Here is a 26783-nt window from a genome sequence, read left to right as displayed (position 1 = left end):
AATAAGTATCCCTTTCTTGATTTATTACTTTAATTATCTGACATTCTATAGACCCCCATTAGTGGATTTTTTTTTGGCTTAGATTTCAATTTTCTGTCTCATGGTGAAAGCTATTTATCATAATAATCAGTAAAATTCAAAACCTTTTAGCAGTATTTATAAAATTCATTTACCAGGTTCAGCCCTTGGAGAATGACAAAGAAGGCGCATTAGTACGTGTGCCGAAGTGTTTTATGCAGAATTATCTGTCCATAAGAATGATTAAAAGTTCTTTAGAATATTTGGAGCCCATTAGATTTTTAAAAAATTTTTTTAAGTTCTTACCTATACTGTGACTGGAAGCTGGGACTGGCTGATTGGGTGGTTGCTGTACTTTCGTCCGGATGATCCTGTAGGCAGTTGGAGAAATAAATAAATAAATGACTATTCACCATCATGGAAGAGAAGAGAAGAGAAGAGAAGAGAAGAGAAGAGAAGAGAAGAGAAGAGAAGAGAAGAGAAGAGAGCTCAGCTTGTTATACACAGAAAACCAGGAAATCCATATCAAGCCGGGCTACAAAAGTGGGACAGAGGTGGCTAAGATTATGATTCCAGGCTAGAAATTAGGGGGTTAGGTGAACCTGGGTCAGTCTCAATTGGGCTCTTCCTTCATGAATGTTTTTGGGTTAACTTGCCCCCTCACTGAACCTCAAGAGTCTCTTCTATAGAAAGAAGTTGATCTGTCACATTATAAGGTTTCAGGGAGGTCTGGTGGTGGCGTACCTGATTAAGCAAATGCACATAGTACTAAGCACAAGGACCCATTCAAGGATCCAGGTAGGAGCCTCCGGCTTCCCACCTGCATGGGGGGGGGGGGGTCATTTCACAAGTGACAAAACAGGTCTGAGGGTATCTATCTTTCCCTCTCCCTCTCTATTTCTCCTCCTCTCTCAATTTCTCTCTGTCTTATTCAATAAAAAAGGGGAAAAATGGCCACCAAGAGTTATGGATTCAGAGTGCCAACACCCAAACCCCCAATGATAACCCTGGAGGGAAAAAAACATATATATATATATATATATATATATATATATATATATATATCAGCTCTAGCCCTGTAAGCAACCTGCTGAGTAGGGTTAAGGAGCCCCTTCCATTCCCTGGATCTTAGCTTCCCATCTGTGGAATAAAGGGACTGGACCAGGTGACCTCTCTGTCCCCCTGACAGCTCTCATACTCTGTTTCTCTGGCTTAGAGAGTCATAGGAGGAGTAACATCCCCACAAACTGGAAATTCCCATGGAGGGAACCTATATATTTCCCTGAAACTAGAAAGGGTTAAAGTGCTCCCAGGAGAAGTATAGTGGGACTTGGCAAGAGGAAGTCCACTTTATCTTCTAAAAAAAAAAAAAATTCATAGAAAGGTTCCATAGGACTGGGAGCTCCTTCCAGAGACCTGGCTGCAAGTCTCAATTGAACTTAAGACCCTACACATTGCAGACCAACAAAGGCATCTATGGAAGGAGTTGGAGTAGACCTTTCTTTGCTTTCTGTAAGTAATTAAGTCCTTTTTGGGGAAAGATCTTATGGAAAAGCTGAATGTATAAAAAGATTCTTAGAGGTGTGGCCTTCCCATTGCTACCTGGAAGCTTTAGTATCTTTCTGAAGAGCCCTGGGCACTGGGAACCTTAGTTTATCATTTCCCAGTGGGAACAGTGCATGAGATCCCCATGAGTCCCCAACTCTGATGCATCAGAGAATAGTCAGCCAGAGCCAGACCAACTCTCCCTTTGGAGACTCCAAGAAAGTTTCTTCCCAGGTAGTTGGGAGAGAAAAAGAAAGAAAAAAAGTGAGATAAAATAATCAGCTTCTGGGAGTCGGGCTGTAGCGCAGGTGGCGCAAAGCACAAGGACTGGCATAAGGATCCCGGTTCGAACCCCAGCTCCCCACCTGCAGGTGAAGCAGGTCTGCAGGTGTCTATCTTTCTCTCCTCCTCTCTGTCTTCCCCTCCTCTCTCCATTTCTCTCTGTCCTATCCAACAACGACGACAATAACAATAATAACTACAACAATAAAACAACAAGGGCAACAAAAGGGAATAAATAAATAAAATAAAATATTTAAAAAATAATAATAATAGTCAGCTTCTTTGGAATAGTTCTATTACAACCTTAACTAACACACACACACACACACACACACACTATCTCTCTCAACTTTTTCTATTATCTTTATTTATTTATTTACTTATTTATTGTATACAGACAGCCAAAAATTGAGAGGAATGGGAAGACAGGGAAAGAGACAGAGACATCTGCAGCCCTGCTTCACTACTAGTGAAGCTCACTGTCCCCCTTCCCCCCACAGGTGGGGGCCAGAGGCTTGAACCCAGGTCCTTGTGCATTATAACATGTGTGCTCAGCCAGGTGCACCACAACCTGGCCTCTACTGTGTGTGTGTGCACATGTGTATGTGTGTGCACATGTGTGTGTGTGTGTGTGTGTGTGTCTGTAGGAATCTGACCCAGAGCCTCTATTGATGAGCTACATCCCAATTCCAAACTGTTATCACCATTTAAAGGAACACTTTTTTTATACTCCATCTCTACTTAGAAAAGTAGTTTGTGCTCATTACAGACCATTTTATCATGTACAAAGAAGGCATGCAGCAGCAGGGAGGAGGCTCAGCAGGAGAGCACTGGACCTTTATGTGTGAAGACCTGGGTTTAATCCCCAGGGCCACATAGTATGTGGTCTGTTTTTTGTTTGTTTGGTTGGTTGGTTGGTTGGTTGCTTTGGTTTGGTTTGGTTTTTATTTTGACTCACTCATAAAATAAGTAATTCTTTAAAGAAAAAGAAGAAAAGGTGGGAGTAGATAGCATAATGGTTATGCAAAGAGACTCTCATGCCTGAGGTTCTGAAGTCCCAGGTTCAGTCCCCCCAGCAACACCAACACCAAAAGCCAGAGCTGAATAGTGCTCCGGTAAAAAAAAAAAAAAAAAAAAAAAGCAGGAGGAAAGAGAAGAACAAGAGGAGGAGGGGAGAAAGGAAGGAGGGTCTGGCAGACAGCTCACCCCACAGGGTGTCTGCCTAAGCATAAGCGATGCCCTAGATTTGAGCGCCAGCACCACCTGGGAACACCATGGTTAGCACTGGGGAAGCTCCACAGATAGTGGAACAAAACTGTTGTCTCCCTCCCCTAGACCCAAACATCTGAAATTAAATGAATGAAAAAAATCTCCTGAGAGTGGTAGAATCATTCATGCAAGAGGTACCCTGCAAAGAAGAAGGAAGAGGAGGAGAAAAAGGAAAGGCATCTAAAAATCACATTTTAGTTTATTTCTTTTATGCTGACATTACTAAGTCTATGTGGAAACACCTATTTTCTCTTAACAAAACATGTATACAGCGGCTGGGTTAGCAGACCTGGCACAGTCTCCAGTCTCCACCAACGGTGGGAGGAAGCCTCACAAGATGAAGCGCAATGTTGCAGGTGTCTCTCAGTGAGACACCTTTATCCCCCATCCCTCTCAATTTCTCTCTGTTTCTGTCAATCAAAGAAAGAAAAAATAGCCTCCAGGAGCAGTGGATTCATAGCGTAGGCACTGAGCCCCAGCAATAACCCTAGAGACAAAAAGAGAGAGAGAAAGAGAGAGAGAGAGACCTGAAGCACTACTTCACCACTCATGAAACTTTTCACCTTGCAAGTGGGGACCAAGGGCTTGAACTGGGTCCTTGCGCACAGTAACATGTGCCCTTAACTAGATGCAACACCACCTGGTCCCTATCTTGTACTTTTCATTGAACATATGGGAAGCTCTTTCATATTCCAATTATTTCTGGCAGGGTGTTCCAAGCTGCTGTAGGTCCCTGTTTATGCAAATAGAGAGGAAGGACAGAAATGTTAGGTTGCCTCCCCTTAACCTCCTGGAGCTGAGATCTCTACCCTCTGTGATCTCCCGGCTTGCTTCTTAACACTGACCACAACTCAGCACCCTTAGCTCATGGCTTCAAATGGACATGACTATTCACCCACAGTCCAACCACAGGCCTGATGGGGCCCCCAGGATACATTTGCTCAGCAGAGGGCCTTTTCCTTTTTCTGGGGAGTCAATGTAAGTGTTCCTCAAATACATTTAAAGCAGCTACCTATAACTAAGCAAACATGAGGCATAGTGACCAAGACCTGGGAGTGATAGAATCTTTTTGCCACCTAGAATTAAGCTAAAATTAGATATAAATTTTGCATGTTAACTTCTCTGTATACTGATATGTATGTGTGTATACAGAGATAGACCTAGACATGTGATATATGGATCTGCCAGATTTAAATGTAACTAATTTACAGAATGGTTCCTATGTACATAATGACATCATCATTTTCCATTGAAGTCCAATATAGAATTCTATTTTCTCTCTTTTCTTAAGTTTGTTTGTTTGTTTGTTCATGAGAGAAAGAACCAGATCATCACTCTGGCATATGCATCAGCAGGGATCAAATTCAGGACTTCATGCCTGAGAGTCCACTGATTCACTTCTCGCACTGAAATCCTGATTTTTTTCTTTTTATTTTCTTCCACTTACTTTTTCTTTTCTTTTCTTTTTTCTGCCAGAGCACTGCTGAGCTCTAGCTTACAGTGGTACCAGAGACTGAACCTTGAACATCAGAGCCTCAGATATGAAAACATGAAAACCTTTTGCATGACCACTATGTATCTCCCCAGCCTCAATCCTAATTTTTCAAAGTATTGGCTATTGAAACTGTGTGTAAACAAATCAAAGGAGACTCTGGAAGCAGGTTGCTAAAGTCTGAATCCTAGCTGCATGATCTTGTTATTAGCTAACCTGTCTCAATTTCTTCATCTCAACTTCTTCATCTGTAAAATGAGACTAATAACCATTACAACTTCATATGGTTATTATTAGAATTCAATTAATTTAGTGCTGGGGTTAAGAGTTCACCAGATAGGTTGGGTGAAAATAGCATACCGGTTATGTGAAAAGAGTCTCATGCCTGAGGCTCCAAAGCCCCCAGTTCAATACCCCCATACCACCAATAGCCAGAGCTAAGCAGTGCTCTAGGAAAAAAAAATAAAATCACCAGATCACCAGCTAAAGCACAAGTGTTTGCTCTGTGTGAGACCCAGATTCTAACACCAGCACCAGACAGGGGTGCACTGGAGGGTGGGACCAAAGGGACAGCTCCAGTGCTGGCATTTCTCTCCCTATCGCTGTCACTCTTTATGTCTCTTTGTCCAAATGAAGAAGTTAGCCCTGAGAAAGGTGATGAGAAAGGTGATGTTACACATGTGTGAGGTCCTGGTTTCAAAAAAAAATTCATTAGGTACCTAGCACAGTGGCTGCAGCACAGTACATGCTTAATAAATGGGAGCTACAGGGAGTCGGGCGGTAGCGCACAGGGTTAAGCGCAGGTGGCGCAAAGCGCAAGGACGGGCGTAAGGATCCCGGTTGGAGCCCCCGGCTCCCCACCTGCAGGGGAGTCACTTCACAAGTCGTGAAGCAGGTGTGCAAGTGTCTGTCTTTCTCTCCCTCTCTGTCTTCCCCTCCTCTCTCCATTTCTCTCTGTCCTAACCAACGATGACGACATCAATAACAATAATAACTACAATAATGAAAAACAACAAGGGCAACAAAAGGGAAGATAAATAAATAAATATAAATTTTTTAAATAAATAAATGGGAGCTACCATTACTGTTGATGGAGTCATCATAAAGATGCCATCATCTTAGTTCATGCTATTTTATCATATTTTATTCTATGAAACTTATTCATGGTCTTTTTAGTAGTCTAAGAATACTGATCATTTAATCAGGGTTTTAAACAGTTGCTTTTTAATCCAGCTGGCTATCAATATGTATAGTATATATTACATATTAAATATATAATATATTGAGATTATAGAATATTAAAATGTTGGATCCAGTAATATTTGAAGTTACTGAATATACAGTAAAAATGTGGCTGAAGAAGTAGCTTTTGTATCTGGAAATTTTTAGATCACCACAACTTTATCAGATTCACATTCTCCACAAATGGCTTAGAAGCACAAAATCCTGCCCCCTTCTTCCTCCCTCCCGCAAAGCCGGGACGAGGGAGATAACCATCCCCACGTTCATTTTAAGGTTGCAGTGGTGTTTGTCTTTTTGGGGAGAGACAAGAATTGTAGAGAGGCCTCCAAAGCTGTTCTCTGGGTTAGGGATGTTATGCATCTGTCAAGAAAAGAACAAGAACACCATATTCCACGGAGGAAAACTGGTCATGCGAAGGCCAAGACTAGTTGAATCATAGCGATTCTGAAAAATAAACAAGTGATTGAAATGTAAGACTGAAGGAATAACTTGCCCTGTAGGGCATCCTTCTTGCTGTACTTACTGCCCAAGTTTGAGTCCTGGCACCGCATGGCAGTGCCAGGGCACTGGGATAGCTCTAGTACTACGGCCTCTCTCTCTCTCTCTCTCTCTCTCTCTCTCTCTCTCTCTCTGAAAAAGAGTGCCCCAGGAATAATGAAAGAGCCATTGCCCCAGTTTGTCACAGATAAAAAATCAGCCGCCAAGTTGCAGATGCTACCATGACACCAACCTGACTTCCCTGGGCAGATGAACCCTCCAATGTGTCCTGGAGCCCCATCTCCCCAGAGCCCTGCCCCACTAGGGAAAGACAGAAACAAGCTGGGAGTATTGTCAATCTGACAATGCCCATGTCCAGTGGAGAAGTAATTACAGAAGCCAGACCTTCCACCTTCTGCACCCCAAAATGATCCTGGGTCCATGCTCCCAGAGGAACAAAGAATAGGAAAGCTATCAGGGGAGGGGATGGGATACAGAACTCTGGTGGTGGGAATTGTGTGGAATTGTACCCCTCTTATCCTATGATCTTGTTGATGTCTTTATTTTATAAATTAAAAATCATATAATATTAACAAAAGATAAATAATAAGCAATTGCCAAGATTCGTGACAATAAGAGTCACACATAGAACCTTTACAAAATTGGAGAGAACTAAGGCTAACTGGCAGTCAACACTAAAAGGAAAATGCCTTTACTTTGCTGAGTGTGAACAAGATCCTGGATACCCGATGAATACCCTAGATGGTCTAACATCGAAGGGAGTTCAGCAAGAGCTAGTGCTTATGAATGACGTAACTAAAGCTTAGAACACTCAAGTGATTTGTCCAGTGTCACATGGCAAGCCAGCCCAGATGCTCAGAACCCATAACTGAGCACTTTTCTTTGAGCACATTCAAAAAATACCTCCTGTGTGACACATAAAGTCAAATTAAACTCAAAATCCATTTAGACTCCAAGGATTGTGCAGAGGGGGTTGTGGGGGAGGAGAAAGAGAGCGAGTAAGACAGGAGGGGAGGGAGGAAGGGAAGGAGAAAGAAAAGAAGAAAATAGGAAGATAGGGCTGAAGAAATACCCACAACTACTGCACTGGCCCAAATGCCAGTGGTGGAATCAGAACCTTGGGGCCATTAACTGTGCTAAGAATTCAGGAACCAAAGGTCCAACTGGGCCAAGCTGAAAATCAACCCACAGGTGACAGCCAGGCCTTCAACTGATAAAGAGAAGAAAGAGGAGAAGTTTGAATAGACTCAGAAGGCTGTTCCCACGCTGGGATCAAGAGCAGAGCTCACAAACTGTTGACCCCTGGTCACATCTATTCAGGACAATTTTTGTTTGACCAGCACAGCATATTTACTTTTATTCGAGTTTATTGTCAGTATTTGTAAATGAAGAGCTTTTACATAAATTTATTTTATTATTATTGGGTTTGTTTTTTTTTTGTCTCCAGGGTTATTGCTGGGACTCATTGCCTGCACCATGAATCCATTGCTCCTGGAGGCTATTTTTTCCCTTTTGTTGACCTTGTTGTTTATCATTGTTGTTATTGTTACTGTTGTTCTTATTGCTGTCATTATTGTTGGATAGGACAGAGAGAAATGAAGAGAGGAGGGGGAGAGAAATATAGACACCTGCAGACCTGCTTCACCACTTGCGAAGCGACCCACACACACACACAGATGGGGAGCTTGGGGGCTTGAATTGGGATCCTTGCCCAGGTCCTTGCGCTTTGCATCATGTGCACTTAACCTGCTGCACTGCCCCCCGGCCCCCTATTTATTTATTTTTAGCTCTTGCATCAAGTAATGTGTGCACCCTACCAGATGCACCATCGCCTAGCCCCAAATAGCTCACTTGGATAGTGCACTGGTTCAAGTCTGACACCCCCACCCCCACCCACTGCATTCAAGGAAGATTAGGTGCTATGGTTTCTCTCTACCCACCACACACACACACACACACACACACACACACACACACACACACACACACACACACACACACACACTCCTATCTCCTCTGTCTCTAAAGTAAAAATTAAAAACCATGCAGGCTGTAAGGCACTGAAATGGTGTGGGAATGACCATTCTACTGCTCCTATTTCTCTTCTTCTGGATTCTAGATCCTCGGTCCTACCACTGTCAGAGATTTACAGGGCATGGCAGAAAGAGACCACCCCCACCCCTTACCTTCAGGGAACCCAGGCTCCACTGCCAACTCTACCTCAACAATCATCATCTCTCTGCACTCCCTCACCTGGGCCTCAGTTTCTGTATCTGTCACAGGAGTGCAGCCTTAGGGTCTGTAGGAGATCACACATGTGGAAGCACCTTAGAGGCATCACCACTCCCTAGACACTAACTTACGTGCCAACTTCATAGCCTTTGCCCCATCTGTAACCACTGTGCTCTATGTACTTCATACATTTTTTTTTGCCTCCAGGGTTATTGCTGGGGCTCGATGCCTGCACCACGAATCCACTGCTCCTGAACGCTATTTTTTTCTTTTTTTGTTGTTGCTGTTGTTGTTGTTATTGATGTCGTTGTTGTTGGATAGGACAGAGAGAAATGGAGAGAGGAGGTGAAGACAGAGAGGGGGAGAGAAAGATACCTGCAGACCTGCTTCATTGCCTGTGAAGCCACCCCCTGCAGGTGGGGAGCCGGGGGCTTGAACTGGGATCCTTGATCCGGTCCTTGCACTTTACACCACGTGCGCTTAACCCGCTATGCTACCAACTGGCCCCTACTTTATACATCTTTCAAGTAACTTACTTTCTGACTGAAACAGATTTTATGAAGCAATATTATGTTATTACTATGAATGGAGAAATCATAAAATTCACATATTCATGATGGAGTGGTAGAATTCTAGACCCACAAACACGAAGTCCTAAATTCTAGTGCTGGCATCACATATGCCAGGGCAATGCTCTGGTTCCGTGTGTGTGTGTGTGTGTGTGTGTGTGTGTGTGTGTGTGTGTCCCTCTTATGAAGTAGATAAATCCTTTGTTAAAATTCACAGATTCACTGGTCTGGTATGCTACTTATATTTTTCTTTTCTTTTTTTTAAGAATTTATTTATTTATTCATGAGAAACACAGGTGGAGAGAGAGAAAGAACCAGACATCACTCTGGTACATGTGTAAGGACTGAACTCAGGACCTCATGGTTGAAAATCCAATGCTTTATCCACTGTGCTACCTGTACCCTTATATTTTTTCTAAGATAGGTTTAAAATAAATTCATCACCAAATCATTTTCATTGTTGCATTATAGCAAACATAGGTTGGAACTCTATAAATGACTTCTATTTGTCTAGCAAGGCATTTTTACAATGACGTTAGTTGCCACTGATTGATTGTTTTTGGTGAAAGAAGAAAAACAGACTATGGGTTTCTGAAACTCCCAAAAACATCAATACACACTCTCATGGTGATTCTACGCATTTGAATCATCCTAGAAGAAATGACGATCCACCCTCAGAGATACAATCAAACTGCCTCTCTGCTGGAGTAGAGGCCCTTTTTTTTTCACAGACATATTTTGTTCTGACTAGGATAGAGTGACTTTGGAGAAATGAAAATTGCTCAAGTCTTTGGTCCTCCAGTTTTTCTTATTAGAGAGCAATCTTTTCTGTCCATCCCACTTTTTGTCCCTGGCACTGTAAGTTTAAACAGAGTTGAGACTAGAGGAAAGTTTCCCTCCAAAATTAATTTTTAGGGTAGATTACTGAGTAGAGTACCTGCTTTATTATGCAGGAGCCCCAGCACCACATGGGACCATCAGGGCACCACAGGAATCTCTATAAATGGTGAAGCAGAGAAAAGGTATCTCTCCCTCTCTATATCTGTTTCTCTCTCCCTCTCCCCCTCTCTCCTATTCTCTCTCTCTCTCTCTCTCTCCTACCTTCTTTCTCCCTCCCTCCTTTTCTCGCTCTCTCCCTCCTTTTCTCCCTCTCTGATATGAAATTTTAAAAAGCTGGCCCTGAAAGCAGTGGAATCATGCATGTATAAGCCCCCAGTGCCAAGAAGGTGGTGAAGGAAGAGGAGGGTAAGGGGAGGAAGAAATTAATTTTAAAGCTCTGAGAGTTGTTAAGTGTATCCTGGATCAATCACAGAGCTGGAACTACTGTGTCTTCCAAGGAGATCGCCAAGTCTGGCACTCAGGGTCTCTTGGATCCATAGCATCTCAGTACACAGTCATGACTCTTGGAAATCACAGAACCACATTGCTACCACCAGGGCCTGGCACTTTCTGGAAAGTAAAGTTTTCCAGGGTCACAGGGCAGTGCTGGGACACTAAGTCAAATCTCCCAACTCCAAATCAGGGTTTTGTATCCCAAAGTAGATGGCCCAACCTCTACCCAAACTAGAGACAGAGCAGTCCCTGGAAACTTCTGAGGTGGACCCATGCCAAGACCTTGAACGTGGGCTTTTGAGGGAAAGTGATAACTGTGACATCTTAGAAAGAGGGAGGAGGGAGAAATTGGGGACGGGTGTCATGGGATGCAGGGAGGAATTGAGCAGGCTCCCAGGGGCTGAGGAGTTCTGGTAGCTTTGGGACTGGAAGTGAAATAGGGTCAGAACACCTGGTCTGGGCTAGGTGTTGGGGAGAGGAGCACAGAGGACAGCCCTCCTCTGTAGATAAATTGAGTGGAGGGAGGATATATGAAAGCCTAGTCAAATACCATCACTGTGAAGTGCTACACTGACAGAGCTCCGTGGTAAAAGGAGTGAAGGGAGTCCTCACTCTAAGCTCAGAAGACTCTCAGTCAGCCAGGATGTTGGTCTTCTTCCTCTACCTGGTCTAGGACTCAGTGCCCACTTTGGGAAGAAGAATGAGCCAAAGAGAGACCCATCAGAGTGGTCTGGGAGGTGGTGCAGTAGATAAAGCATTAGACTCTCAAACATGAGGTCTTGAGTTTAATCCCTAACAGCACATGTACCAGAGTGATGACTGGTTCTCCTGGTTCTCTTTTCCTCTCTCTCCTCCTTTCTTTCTTTCTTTCTTTCTTTCTTTTTTCTCTAGGGTTATCGCTGGGGCTCAGTGCCTGCACTATGAATCCACTGCTCCTGGAGGCTATTTTTTCCCTTTTGTTGCCTTATTGTTTATCATGGTTATTGTTATTGTTGTTCTTATTGCTGTCATTACTGTTGGATAGGACAGAGAGAAATTGAGAGAGGAGGGGAAGACAAAGAGGAGGAGAGAAAGATATATACCTGCAGACCTGCTTCACCAATTGTGAAGCAACCCCCCCCACCCCCCACCTGCAGGTGGGGAGCCAGGGGCTCGAACCCGGATATTTACTCCAGTCCTTATGCTTTGCGCCATGTGAGTTTAACCCACGGCACTACCACCTAGCCCCTCCTCCTACCTTTCTCATAAATAAATAAATAAATAAATAAATAAATAAATAAATAAATAAAATAAGGCCTGTCAGACACTATTTGCATCCTTCCTGTCTATCAGATAACCCCTAAGTCTCTGTGGTGAAAGGGGAGACCAGGTTGTCAAGGAAGACACATGGAGAGTCTGCAGGATTCCACACCTCATCCAGGTACCTGACACTTCCCCACACTCCCCCCCTCCATCATCACCCCCCATATACAGGCACCAGCCCCTCACCTGTTGATGGAACTGACACTGGGCACTGTGTCATTGTCACACACCCGTTCTGCCAGTAGCCGGTCCCTGATTTCCCAGGCAAACATCGTGGGATTTTGACGTTTATACTCAGCAATTTTTTCCACCACTTTGGGTGTGGCGACCTTTGGTTTAGATCCTCCGATCACACCAGGCTTGATGCTTCCAGTCTCATAATACCTAGAATCCAAGGAGAAGGGAGCTTAGCAAAATGAACGGTGGCAACAAAACAACAGGCTACTCTGTCCAGAAAACATCTAGATCTAAACTGTCCAGCACCATAGCCACCAGCCATCCGGGCTTTTCAACATTTGAAATGTAGCTAGTTTGAACTGGGACTTGCTATTAGTAGAAGATACATACCAGATTTTTAAAAAACACAGTACAGAAAGAGAATGTAAAATACCTTGTGTATTGATTGATTTTGTGTTGAGATGATATTTCTATATCTTGGTTAAATGAAATATGTAATAAAATTAATTATACCTGTTTTTCTCCCTTTGTTATGTGCTTCTAGAATTTCTTTTTTTTATCTCATGTGTGGTTTAAACTGTTTTTCTGTGGAATGGTGTGGCTTGGGATACTGTATGTTAATTAATGCTTTCACATTTATCTACAGTTTTACAGGTAACAGAAAAATTTCAAGTAAGTTTTCCCATTTGATTCCATAGCAGGTTTGCTGTCTCCTATCTAACGCTGAAAACGGAAATGTTTTGACTGCATGCACAAGTAAATGTGTGACTGCAACCCAGTCTCTTTAGCTAAGACTTCTTCCAGAAAGTTGGTTTGTACTTTGAATCTATCAGCTTTCCTAATCCCCAGAAGAATCATCTGCATACTGTGAAGCTGTTCCCTGAAATACAACTTCTTTCTTTTTGCATGAAAGGAAAACAGTAGCCTTCATCTAAATTAAAAAGCAGTGTTCAGGGACCAGCGGTGACGCACCCAGTCGAGCACACGTTACAGCGCAAGGATCTGCATTCAAGCCCCTGCTCCCCACCTGCAGGGGGGGCAGCTTCACCAATGGTGAAGCAATGCTTCAGGTGTGTCTCTTTCTCCCCCTCTATCACTCTTTCCCCTCTCAGTTTCCTTCTGTCCTATGATAAATTAATAAAATAATAATAAGTAAAATACATAAAAGCAGTGTCAGACTCAGAATCGGCTGGGAATGGACACTACGTATATGCCGATGCTCAAGTAATAATAATATTGAAAAGGGAAAGGGAAAAAACCACAAGTCATGGTAGCTCTTCCAAGAACCTCCGCTGAGGTAAATCGCTGTTTCTAAGGACATTTCCATGCTACTGATTCTTCCTTGTTAACACAAATAGGATGTCAGGGCTTTAGAGTAAAACCGAGACCAAGGAGAAGTGTGCCATGAAAGAGCATTTCAGGGGGAAAATAACTGCTTTATTCCTTCTCTGAGTCTCAGCCTTCATTGGATATCTCTCTTTCAACATTTATAGAGAATTTTTTCTTGGGAATTTTTTAATTTTTTTTTTATTTGTTATTGGATAGAGACAGAGAGAAATTGAGAGAGAAGGGAGACATAGAGAGGAAGAGAGACAGAGAGACGTCTGCAGACCTGCTTCACCACCTGTGAAGCAACTCCGCTGCAGGTGGAGAGCCAGGGGCTCGAACCAGGATCCTAACCAGTCCTTGTGCTTTGCGCCACGTGCGCTTAACCTGCTGCGCTACCACCCAACTCCCATTTATAGAGAATTTTTAAAACAGATGAATTCTTGGAAAAGAGATTATCTTGCAATTAAAACTATTTTAAGAAAAAAAAAGACATTTTAGGAATGACTGGTAAAAGGAGATTGTCTTGCAGTTGAAAAAAAAAAGCAAAGGGGCCTAGTGGTAACACATCGGCTAAGCGCACATAGTGCAAAGTGCAGGGACCAGTGTAAGGATTGAGGTTTCAGCTCCTGGCTCCCCGCCTACAGGGGGGTCACTTCACAAATGGTGAAGCAGGTCTGCAGGTGTCTATCTTTCTCTCCCCTTCTCTGTCTTCCCCTCCTCTCTCCATTTCTCTCTGCCCTATTCAACAACAGCAGCAACAATAACAACATTGGGGAAAAATTAAGCAAAAAAAGGGGGGCAGAGAAATGACTAGTAATTTTTAAACATAACAGGAGTTTACAAAGAAACAGAAAGAAGGACCAGCAAAATAGCTCATTTGGATAGTGCACGGCTTTGCCATGTGCATGACCCAGGTTTGAAACCTGCCCCCACAAGGAAATGATGCTGTGGTCTCTTTCTCTTTCGCTCTCCCTCTCCCTCTCCCCCTCTTTCCTTCCGCTCTTTCTCTCCCCTTACCCCCCCCCCATCAGGAAAAAAAAAAAGGAAGGAAGGAAGGAAGGAAGGAAGGGGACCAGGTGGTCATGCACCTGGCTGAGCTGACATGTTACCTGCACAATGACCTAGGTTTGAGCCCCCACTCCACACCTGCAGGGTAAAGCTTCACGAGCAGTGAAACAGGTCTGCAGGTATCTTTCTCTTTCCCTCTCTGTCTCCCTCACCCCTCTCAACTTCTCTCTGTCCTATCAAATAAACTAGAAAAGGGGGGCGGGGGAAGAAAGGAAAAAAATAGCCACTTGTATCAGTAGATTCATAGTGCAGGCACTGAGCCCAGCTGTAAGCTTGCTGGCAACAACAACATCTAAACAAAGCAGAACAAAAATGAAATGAAAAAAGAGGGAAATAAGCAAGTTTCCTAGGGGAGAGGAGGACAAGCCTACCCCAAAGTGATGACTGGGTCTGCTGAAGGATGCAAAAATTCTTAACTTGCCCGACTTTCTTGTATAATTGCTGGAAAATTCCTACTAGCCACAAAAAAGGTTTTTAATTTTTAATTCCAAGAAAATATTTTTTTTTACCAGAAGTTAGGAAAAATACCTAAATCATGACACAAGGCCTCCAATCATGCTTTCAGTCTTGCAGTAGAAAGTCACTTGCTCTATCAGCACCTACCAGGCACTATCTGAGCACAGTGCCCCCAAAGTTTACAGAGCTCCGAGTCACCTTGACCCTCGCACCAATTTCACTCAAGAGGCCAGCAGGGTTTTATAGAAGGAAAAATCTCTGATCAGAAGACTAAGGAAGGACTAAAGAGATCACACAGTTCTAAACGCTACAGACTTCATGCCCCAGGCTCTGAGGTCCCAGGTTCATTCCCCAGCAACACTGTAAGTCAGAACCGAATAGTGCTCTAGCCTCCCTCTTTGTCTCATGAAAACAAACAGAGGAGTGGGAGAAAGAGATAAAGAGAGAGAGAAAGTGACTTGCCCAACCCCATTCAGGAAGTTAAAGGGAGTTCCAGCTTCCAAATCTCTCAGAATCCCAGGTTCTTACCACTAGAGTCAACCACTGCTTTCATTGCAAAAATCAAATTTCTAATAAAGTGATAGAAAGAGTTACTGCTTACCAGGCATTTTCTTTCTTTTCTCTTTCTCCCTACTTTCCTTTTCTTTTTTTTCCCCTCTATCACCAGGACTTTTTTTTTTAATATTTTACTTTCTTTTTTTTATATTTATTTATTTCCCTTTGTTGCCCTTGTTTTATTGTTGTAGTTCTTATTGTTGTTGATGTCGTTGTTGGATAGGACAGAGAGAAATGGAGAGAGGAGGGGAAGACAGAGAGGGGGAGAGAAAAACAGACGCCTGCAGACCTGCCTCACTGCTTGTGAAGCGACTCCCCTGCAGGTGGGGAGCCGGGGGCTCGAACCGGGACCCTTACGCCGGTTCTTTCACTTTGCGTCATGTGCGCTTAACCTGCTGCACTACCGCCCGAATCCCAACCACCAGGACTTTAAGCCAACACTATTCCACTACTCCCAGAAGATTTTTTTTTCCACTTTTTATGATATAGAAGGTGAGAGATAGAGAGGAAGAGAGAGAGAGAGAAGAAGAGACACCGTCGTACCACTCCACCACTGGTGAAACTTCCCACTCGTATGATGTGGTGGCTGGGGGCTTGAACCTGAGTAAAGTGTGAATCTCCTGACCCTAAGCAGATATTTACTCATGAACAGGATCAATAACCATGAGCGCCTATCAGGTTTGAAACAGGAGTTACATACACACAGATGACCCAGTGCTGGGTACTCAAAATATGTTAACTGATAGGACTGCAATGTTCACAAAGTAGCTCTTAGAGAGTGACAGGCGGGCACAGCCTTTCTCCTGACTGTCACATAGAAACTTGCCGGTGGCACTCAGGACTTCCCACCCAGCCCAGCTGAATAGTGCCCAGGTCTCTTTCTTCCCTTTGACTGACAGCATGAGCTAGGTATTCAGAAGGCAACCCTGACTCTTGGAAAAAGCCCACCTTGCAACTGTATTGAGTGCAGATTCAAATAAATCAGCTCCCCTTTCATCTCAACAAAACAGCTCTGCAGCCCTTGGGACGACACAAAATTAGCAGCAGCCATTCGGTGGAGTTCACAGCAGAGGCCGTGAGGTTGGGAGTGAAAGAGTTGCCCCTGAGACCCCTTCTCTATGTGACTTTGGCCAATTCACTTAGCTTCTCCAGGTCTAGGTTATCCCATTTCTATTGTATGGGGACATTTGCCCTGCCTATTGGGCAAGGATGTTCAAAAAACAGAAATACAGAATGGTTCATTTAAAAAAAGCTTTGCAAAACATAAAGAGCATGTGCTACAGATTAAAATCCCCTGAACATTTCTTACTGTGCAACACACCACCCAATTCCGAGTGGCCTGAACCTCGAAGTCAGGCTCCCATGAAAGAAGACAGCAGCCAGCCTTTCTGGCATGGGCTTCACAGGCCACTAGACTGTGCCTCTTGAGCCCTCTAGTGCCCTGAGCTCTGCAGACTGAGAGCCCACTCTCCTCACAGACTGTCCACCTTCTCAAGATGATAAGGGGCTCTGCCTGCCTTGCCAAGCAGCCTCTCTCTGAGAACTGCAGCTACCACATACGACATACTCTACAATCCGTCACCCCTTATGAGCCCTTCAAATTCTTCAGTGATGAGGGAAAAAAAAAATCAGCAGATGGAACAGCCCCAGTTCAGACATTCCCAGTCACACTGTTTTAGGGCTGAACTTGTTTCTTAAAAGGCAGTTCTAATTAGAGTGACATTTTGTCCACTGTGGTTCTTAGTTATGAAAATAATGAGCTATGAAATTCCAATTTATTGTTGACAACTTAAACGGTCAGGCAGCAGAGCTGCGAATAACTTCCGAGTGCCACTCTACCTAGTGACAAATCTATTCGGGCCCAAGGGAGGCTGCTGTTTGGGCCTGGGATTGGCCGTGTCCCCTCAGTCTCCAGGGAAGGTTTGGAGGGCTGTCCCCAGCAGAACACAAGGACCCAGCATCTGGGCATCCACTCTCAGTGTCCTGCCCAGAAGAGATTTCAGATTGTAAGATGTCAGTTCAGCAAAACAAAGGGTTCCCTTCTCCTCTCTCCCCCCAATGAAAAGGATCCACACGAAGATATCAAGGAGCCATTTGGCTGCACAAGTCTGATGCTGAGAGTCTACAATATTTCTTATTTTATCCTGTCTTCATTTCTCTCCCTTTTTGTTGTCTCTGTTTTTTTTTCTTTCTCTATCTCCCATTTCTCTATTTTTCCTCCTCTATTCTTGTTCTCATCCTTCTGCTTAAAAACACCACAAACTAAGAACACCATGCAGATGGTCTGCCTTTCTCCCTGAATGCCGGCTAAACAACAGTGAAGCCCACAGCCCCCATAGGAGAGATGACCTTCAAAAGGCAGGATGAAGGATAAACAAAGGGACCAAGGTTCCAAATGGGGCTGCCATGCCCCTAGCCCAGAAACTTTGTTGGCCTCCAGCAAGACTCTCCAAGGTTAGAAAATATTACTCTGTCCATTTGAGAGATTTTAAAAAAAAAAAAAAAAATTCCAGCAGATGGAAGGGAAAAAGCAGGCAGAAAGTCATGATATCGCTGACATACTTCAAAATATTTCTTTCTCTACCGCAGCATCAGTTCTCAAACCAAGATGCAAGCTACAGGACAAAGGTTGTTTTCTGACTCGAGGAGAGAAATCCTGAGAGAGTATTGAACAGCTAAACCAAGAATGCTTCTGGCTGCCAGGGCAGACCCATAGAGCATCACAGGCTGTAAACAACCCCGTGCCTTTGATTTGAGGGTCTGATGAGACAGGAATGGCCTAGGAGTTCTTTAGGCTCTTCCCAGTCTAGTTTTTAACTGACAACAGATGCCAGTGGGTCACTTTGCCTTTCCAGGTTTGCTTGCTCATCTCAGAACACACTTCCCTGAATCATACTGGGGCTCATCCAAGAAAACGAGCGGGAATGCCAGAAGGCTGCATCAAGCCCTCTGGGAGAAACAGAATTTGTTATTATTTTGCTTGCAGCAAATCGCCAGGTCAAGTGGCAAGTTTCAAATGTCAGATTTGAGAGTTAGTGTTTGCCTGGGATTTTCCTATTCCCTCTCTAATGGTATATAGACTTAGGACATCTGTCACTATGAAGGAAATAAAACTGTAGAAGAGAAAGAGTCCAGCCCAATATAATAAGGTTGATGATAACCTCAAACAGAAAAATTATAGCTTTTAAAACATGAAATATGCTTTTTTGAAACAGTCAAATAAAACAAACATCTGGTTACATGATTTTATAACATGTAAATTTTCTACCCAGCCCTACTGAGATGTTGGATTCACCCAAGGTATGTAGGAGAGATTCCCCAAAGAATCTCTTACTCATCTCTTCTTCAGAATTACTCAACAGGCTTCAGAACACATGTCGTCCCTCCAGATCGTGCCACCCTATTCCACATGTCTCTTGAAACAGGTTTCCCAGGGCGAGCTTGAATTGCGTGACTGTGAGAGGCCCTTGCAAACTCTAAAGTGCTGTGCACATAGTGAAAGCAGCGCTATCGTTCTCATTATGACACTGGCACATTAGACAGCTGCTGGGTCAAGTTTTATGTTACCATCTGAAAAATCAAGGGAAGCCTGGAGCTTCTGCCATTACCTGCCAAGAATTTTGCTGACACAACCATGGCTGACACGAAGCTGCCTGGAGATGTCGCAGGGCCTGACACCTTGATGAGCAAGTTCCACTATCCTCTGGCGTACTACATCCGGGAGAGGCCGTCCGTTCACAAAAACCCCCCCAAGCTGATTCACTCCTCCATGTCCTGAAACAGATCAGAAACAAAAGACAAGGGGAAGGGTGGTTAGAATCCGTCACAGAGTAGAAGTGCCATTGTGAGCACAAAGGTCCCTTTTATCAGAAATGGCCACAAGCTGGATGTCTTGAGCTTAGACTGTGACCAGGCAGACTAAAAGCTCTTCAGACTCCTTTTTAAAATGAACCCTGGCATTGGTTCATCTTCACCAAGTTAATTGGACTACTGACAGCAAGCATCCCCATGCTATGTTGTCTTTAGTGGCTAGCATTTCCTGTGCAATTTTTTTTAAACAATAGAACATGGAAGGACCCCAATGTAGCGAACACAGCTCATTATATACACTGGGGTCTCAGGAAGATCGTGGCAAGAAAACACATTTGAAAAGACATTTAAAAAATTTTTTTTGTGTAATGTCTTCAAAAGGAAAGAAAAAAATATCTGGTAAACCTAGGTCTCAGGATGAATTTTTACATCAGCATTCTTATTCACAAGCTAAGGCCTGTTTAAAAATGAAGCAGTCTCTGCAGAATTCTAAGACAAAGCCCCACCACTTTCTGGGGAAGGAGGATATTAAAAAAGTTTTTTTTATGAAGGTAAGAGTCGTATCTCAATAAAGCTGGGTGATAAACAAAACTGGGTGAAACTGAGGTACAGACTTAACCATGATACCCTCTCAGCACACACAAAAGAAATGGGTCATAGGATCACATCTCACTCTACTATGTCATGATCTGTTACAGTATTTTTTAGAGACTTTTCTTGTCTCTTTCTTTCTCTCTCTCTCTCTTTTTTTCCCCCTCAATTGACAAGAAGCTTTACATTAGCCCAGGGGGAAATAAAGACAGGGGAGAGAGCCTCTGAGTCCCAAGTTTAACAAGAGTTTGAGTATAGATTTTAAGTAAAAGAAGTCCAGGAAAGTATCCTCTCTGCCCCATAAGCTTATTCTCTTACATTCAGTTCCATCTCAAGGAAAACAAGAATCCAAGTAAATAAAGTGCCAAACCAGTAAGGACAGAGTGCTCCAGTGCGGCTGCATCACTGATCTTGTAGCTGTTAATCAGCTAGTGACATTGCTAAGGGCTCTCAAAAGTCAAGTTCAAGTGTTTATTGATGCTGCTGGCAGCCGAGGACTACAGCAGGGGAATCTGCTAAATTGCTACTTGTCTAGTGCTAGGCTGGAGCAGCGGAGCCAGGACATCACAGGGGTCACACACACACACATCACACTTCAACTACAAAACAGTATAGTGAAGTCATCTCCGTTGTTCCTCCCCAATACTCAACTACTATTTCAGTTCCCAAACAATCTGAAATGAGGTTGGGGGCAAGGGGGAATACCCATAACATAAATTGATTTTCTAAAACTACCTGAAGTTTTCTATGAGAGTCTGAGTTGAATATTTCCCCAAATTTCTTTTTCTTTCTCTTTCTTTCTTTTTTTTTTTTTAACTGCTCAGCTCTGGCTATGGTGGTGTGGAGCATTGAACTTGGGACTTAGGTGCCTCAGGCACTAGAGTCTCTTTGCATAACCATTATGCTATCTTCCCTCCATCCCAAATTTCCAAAATTCAGATTTCTTTCAAGAAATAACAATTTCAAAAATAAAGAAAGAAAATAGAAAGAAGTAACAATTTCATAGATAACTGTAATACATAGTTCTGGTTCTAAACTGAATTTCTTTCTGATTTTCAAAATGGGCTTTAATTAGTTTTGATTATTCTAAAATACTAGACATAAAAATGAATAACTAAAAGAGGAAAGACCATCCTAAATAGGATTTTGTAGTTAGGAACACCTACAGCAGGAAGACAGCAGTTACTTCTGGTCAAGTGGTTCTTAGGAAGCCTTTGTTCTGGGGTTGAGAGCACCTAGTGAAAAAGAAGTACACAGATCTTCCAAGATTAGGCTAGATTTAAGAAGAAAGTAAATTCCAAACTGGTACAAGCACATTTGAGAGGACAAATAAAAAGGGGGGAGCTAAGATGACCTTGCACACATTTAAGATAGCTTGTTAGTTCAGGTACCATGCAATAGCCTATTCCTTAATATCAATTGGCAATTTAAACTTTAATTCCCAAAGCAGTTTTTAAGGATATCTGTTTTGGGAACACTCAGATCATAGGGGATAAAAAGCTAAAACTAAAATCAAAGCCCAAGAGTCAGATATCTGAGTAATGGCAGGCCTCCAAACCCTTTATCCTTGACCACAAATGTGGGGTCCACCAGTGTTCTTCCAGAGTTTGGTCCACATGTCCACAGTTGAGACCAGACCCAGGGTGACCTGGGAACCCTCTGTCTCCCCTGTCTTCCTTGAAAGGCCTCTAAACCCACTTGACTCTGCCTCAGTCACTGAGTGATCCACCAGAGCATTTCAAGGGTGTTGGGTGGGTGATTTACAAATGTGGTCCCTGAGCTTGGAAAGAAGTAAAGCCAGAAGTCTGAGAAAGGGGGCTCAGGATGATAAAGAAAAGAGAAGGATGAGGGGGAGGTTGTAAGGAGTAGAAGCTAAAGTTAGAAACAACAAGGAGAGAGTCTGAAAAGGAAGTGTCGGTTGGGTTAGAAAGGCAGCAAAGGAGAAAAACCAAATGGCTCGGCCAGAACAGGAGAGGAAAAAGAAAAACGAACGTGATGTAGAGTGAGAGAAAAGAAAACAGAGGAAACCTCATAAGGGAAGATGCGAAGGATAGGGGACTTCTGTGGAGTGGGATCTTTGTTTCTGGGAACTCAGCTCCTCCCTGCATCTCCTCTGAAAACCCGTGCTCCAGCCTCTACTCCCCATGGACACCAGCTGGGAGAGAACTTATCCATGGAAAGTGGGGGAGACACAGACTCAGCTACATTTTCAGTACAAGTAGAATTTAGAGACAGAGACCTATGCAAACAAATGAAGGCAAAGACCAGGAAACACAGCCCTTCCCCCCACAGGGCAAACAGAACAGTCTAGAGGAGGGGTGTGAGGAGAGAAGGGTTGAATTGCAGAAGCCCCAGGGGCCTTTGTGGCTCTGGCCTACACAGATGCTCCTCAGGTCCTGATAAGGACTCCCTGCCCTGACACTAAGGTGTTGGGGAGAAGGTCTCTGCTGACTTAGTACCAGATAGAACTCCTGGACCCACAGAGTCACTGAAATTCTTCCTAGTAGCACCAGAGAGGATGAATAAAGGAACATATGGATGTTCAAATAGGCATACAGGAAGAGGGCAGGAATGCAGTCTCCTTAACAGACTCTAACCAGCAGACAGGTAATAACACACAGAGAGATACAACTAAACTACACAGAACTGCACCATATGTACCATCCTGACAGTCCACTGTCCTTTCTCTAGAGCCTAGGTCTTCCCTTTCATGAATCCAGGAAGACGCCAGCTCCAGAACTGCCCCTGTGAACTTCCTGTCTGTCCTTTTGTTTCTCTGATTCCAATATCAAACTTTGTAAAATGAGTGTAGTTCAAGGTTTAGATGATTGGCTATAAAAGTACCTCATACTAGTAACCAAACATCTGGGAAGGGGGGTGGGAGGCCATTGAGCTAATGAAAATAAAGAGCCTGGAATAAGGAGTGGGACTGGGAGACTCAGAAGCCCATTTCTGGCAGTGCCTGCACCTGCCCCCACCTCCCCACAGAGGCTGTCCCGTTGTAGTGAAGGGTGAGGAGGTGATCAGGGTCAAGAAGGAAGATGAGGAGGTGGGACCTGGTCTGAGCCCCTAGTACCCCAGGGACCTCTCAGAATCTACTGTGCCCCCTCCCCAATCACCAGCAAATCGGTGCTCCAGAAGGGGCCTACACTGTGCAAGGGAAATTGCATTGGGTGTCAGAACCAAAGGCAAGTCCAGAGAAACCAGCCTAGGCAGGAAGCTAGGCAGGCTGGGGGCTGGGCCCCATTATGCTGCCGGGAAGATTGAAAATAGGCGGAGGGAGCGCTTCTGGAGGAGGGGATTGATGAAGCCCAGGACAAGGAAGGACAGAGGCACAAGCATTAGTGGTTGGCTAACCAGCACCTGGAAAGGGCTGTTTCTCAAGCTCCTACACAGCAGGGAGACCACCGGCTCTGGGGGTCAGTCCCTAAGGCTGGGGCATGACCTCTGGGCTCTGCTGGCCAGGAGAGAAGTGCAGGGGCCAGCCCTCCCACATTTTGTTTCTGGATTATTCCTTGGCTGAGCTAAGGGGCTTGACTACCTCTTTGGACTATTAACCCCCAACTCGTTTGTTTTCTGACTCACTCTTCAGGGACCACTGCCTTCCCAGATCTCTGACCAAGACAGAACAGGAGATGTCTGCAAGGCTGCCAAGGTTGCCGTGGACTGGAAATTGTTTTGGCACAGGCCCCAAGTGACAAGGAATCGTTTGGGCTGGAACCTCAGCAAACAGCTTCCTTGAACAAATTTCCCCACCTCTGGTGGATTATCACGGAAAAATCACACAAAGAGAAACTGACCAGCCTGTAGTCTGTCCTGGCTGCATTCCCCTGTCTACAAGGCCACTAGGCCCTCTGGGACACCGACAGAACTCATTCGCCCTGGGAAGCTCGACTTCTCTCCAGCCGGGTCTCTACTGCCTTTGTTCAACAGGGGACCACACTCGGGAAGCCGGATCCTGTGCTGTGTGAGAGGACTGCTGCTCAGCCCAGGAACAACTCTCTAACCCTCGGACCTCAGAGACCAAGCTGGGTAACCGGCTGGATGCTGCCAAAGCGTATCACCGTGCTCAGGCAGATTCTGCAGAGTGCAGAAGGGAAACACAATTTGCTACACTTGGAATTTCCTTGAAATCTCAGCATCTAATCCAGCGTTAGCCCGCTGCTGCATGAGAAGGGCTCGCCCCACAGGAGTCTGAGCTAGTGGCTCAAGTGGCACACTTGCACTGGCTGGCAGCTGTGCTGGCTTTGCCTGTGCCCAGAATCACCCTTCCCACCTCCTACACACACTGTCTTTCGAAAGGTGGGGAAGCTGGTAAGATGACTAATGAGCTTCTCCTTCAAAATTTCTTGCATGGGAGAAGCCATCATGAGGTTGGTGTCCTGCTTCTCTGAGAAGGACTCAAGGGGGGTCTTTCTGGGGCTCCCGTGAGATGGGTGGTTTTTAAACAGAAGCCCAGCTGAGGGACCGCTACTTTGTTGATTTTTTCCAACCACCCACAATTGCAGACACCTTTGGAGCTCTTGACCCAGTGTCCTCTCTTAGCTCTTAACCTCTTCCTCCACATACAACAAGCACACAGACACGGGGTTGAGGCCCCACTTTGCTCCCTCACAAGCCCTCGTTTTGGAACCCTCAGGTTTAGGGTGTGGGATGCTGCCTGAGATGCAGACTGACCTCTCCTTACAACTTCGTGCCCTCGGACTAGAGCTGCCTGCAGCCACCTCTGGTCAGAGCCAGGAACCTCCCTGCTAGCTGAGATGTGGCCGCCAGACCCTGCGAACAGTTTGCAGCTAGTTGCCTGCACCCTGCTGTTGCTGGAGGCGGGATTCCCAGTGCCAAGTGCTTCAGACTCTGAGGCCCGGCTTGCTGTTCCACATCCCCTGCCTGAGAGCCCTGCACTTTGCGAAGTTTGCTGCTCAACTACACAGCTCCTGGATCTTCCCGGCCTTGGTACCTGCCCAGAGGTTCGGCACCCCCAACCCCATCCCGGCCGGCCGGAGAGTGAGAGAAGCGAGCTTGCCGCCTACTTACTATGCATGGATGCAAACGGGTCGTGCTTACAGTGTATTTCCATCGGGGCGCTCCAGACTGCAGGCCGACCCACGCCGCCGCCGCCGCCGCCGCCGCCTCCCGGCGCCAAGGGGCTGCCCAATGTCGTTAGGGAGCCGTGCCGCCAGGCCGGGCCCCGAACGAGCAAGCTGGGCTCAGAAAAGACTCCTGGAGCTTCGGGGCCTCTCGCAGAGCCGCCCTGCCAGAGATCGCCGAGAGCTGCCTCTAGAGGCGGGAAATGGAGTTAGTGCGGTCCGGCTGCGAGCGGGCGCCCAACTACTGGTGGCTTGCCTGTCCGGCTGCTTCAGGAGGCGGCTCCGGACCTGGCCCGGGGGGGCTGCAGCCGCGGCGTCCGCAGCTTGGGGGGCATAGCTGGAGGGCCGCCTCCGGGACGGCTGCGAGCCCCAGGCCTCCGGCTGCAGCGGCTTGGAGCAGGCCGGCGGGACCCACGGCCCTCGGTTGTGCTCCGGGGGCGGCGAGGCCCGGGAGCTGGCGGGCTGGCTACGCGGCCTCGCTTCTTCCAGGGGTGGGTGGGTGGGGAGCGTCCCTCCTGGACTCCTCGACCTCCTCCGCCTCCTTGCTCGCTCTCTGCTATTCAGGGGGCTCTGGGGCTCGGACCTGCCCCCCCCCTTGTTTCTCTGCACCGGCTCTCCGACGTCTCGGACGAAGTTGCAAACAACTTCCTCTCTGGCCGCTGCTGCGGCCCCGGTGGGTTCCGAGACACTTCCGCCACCGATGTCGGGGAGGGCTCCGGGGTCCCCCCAGCCCTAAGAGCTTGCGGCTCTCGCGCCCCGGGACCCGCCGCCTTCAAAGTTGCAGAGGTCCCCGCTGCTCCCCCATCTCTGGGACCCGGGGGGGGGGGACAACAGCGACGGTCTCCTCGCCTGAGACTCTGCCTCTCACCCGCCAACTCTTCGAGCCCCGCTGCCCTCTCTAGGGGAGCGAAGGGGGCCTAGTTCGACTGTCTCTAGTTGCCTCTTCCGGGACGGCCGCCGCCCCTGCCCCAGGCGTGCAGAGAGGGACAGAGCAGAGAGCAGAAGGTCCCCTCCACCAAGGCCGCCGGGAACCGCGGGCGCAGGGATGGAGCCACTGCCGGCAGTGACTGCCCGCGCTGTTACTCCGCCACCGCCGCGGGCGCTAGCCCTCCGCCTGCTCCGCGCGCAGAGTGCGCCACCGCGCCGCCCCGGAGCCGCTTTCAGGACCCGCTGCGTGTGGACAGCGCCGCCCGGGGCTCAGCCTCCCTCCGGGCGGAGGCGGGGAGGGGGCCGACCTGCCAATCAGGCTTGAGCTAGCCAATCAGGGCGGTAGCAGCGGGTCCCGGCCCGAGAGAGGATCCCATTGGCTGATCAGCCGGCGGGCTCCGCCTGATTAGCCGATACTGGGGCAATGGGAGAGAGTGGGGGCGGGGCCCAGGCGGCGGCGCCACGTTCATTGACAAACGCGTGGGGCGAAAGCCCAGCGGTGCACGGAGGGGGGAGGGGGAAGGGGATCCACACCAAGCCTGGATAGTCCCCCAAGCAGGTCCCGAGAGATCCTGGCCTCTCGCCTCCGCGATATGACCCCGGACGCCCTGAGGGATCGGGCACAGGAGAGACTCATGAGTGTGGGGGACTAGCCGCCAGAAATAGCCCCCAAAAGCAAGTTCGGAGAGGAGGAACGTAGCAGAGATACAAGGTTCAGTCTAAGCACCGGCAAACTCGCTATAGACTCCTAGTGTGAAAGCAACCCCGGGACCTGACCTCACTTTCATCATCTGTAAAGTGGGTAGAGTTGGCTTACCCAGCTATTAACGAAGGCCCTCCTCCTTTTTGTACACACCTCCCCTCAATCACTCGCGGAGCCCGTGTCTGAGCTATCCTAAAGCTATTAAAGGAAAGGAAATCTCACTTTAATATCCCGATTAGGAAATCACACGGGAAGGAAATGTCACAATAATATCCCGATTACTTTGAAGTAACCGGGAT

The 26783-nt window shown here is 46.1% G+C and overlaps 1 protein-coding gene across 1 annotated transcript in view; it reads right to left on the bottom strand.

Moving 5' to 3' along the window:
- The window catches only part of PAX5 (paired box 5), a 223791-nt gene extending 198909 nt beyond the window's left edge, over nucleotides 1–24882 (bottom strand). The window contains exons 1-4 of the mRNA XM_060199172.1: nucleotides 24802–24882; nucleotides 18975–19140; nucleotides 11968–12165; nucleotides 325–389 (exon numbers count right to left, since the gene is read on the bottom strand). Of these exons, the coding sequence (XP_060055155.1) occupies nucleotides 325–389; nucleotides 11968–12165; nucleotides 18975–19140; nucleotides 24802–24844 (472 nt within the window). The 5' untranslated portion in view covers nucleotides 24845–24882. The remainder of the gene's footprint in view (nucleotides 1–324; nucleotides 390–11967; nucleotides 12166–18974; nucleotides 19141–24801) is intronic.
- Nucleotides 24883–26783: the final 1901 nt, after the last annotated feature.

The sequence above is a fragment of the Erinaceus europaeus genome, chromosome 10, assembly GCF_950295315.1.
Source record: "Erinaceus europaeus chromosome 10, mEriEur2.1, whole genome shotgun sequence".
Classification (NCBI taxonomy): Eukaryota; Metazoa; Chordata; class Mammalia; order Eulipotyphla; family Erinaceidae; genus Erinaceus; species Erinaceus europaeus.
The sequence above is the reverse complement of the archived record's forward strand: the minus strand, read 5'-3'. Positions and strand labels throughout refer to the sequence as shown.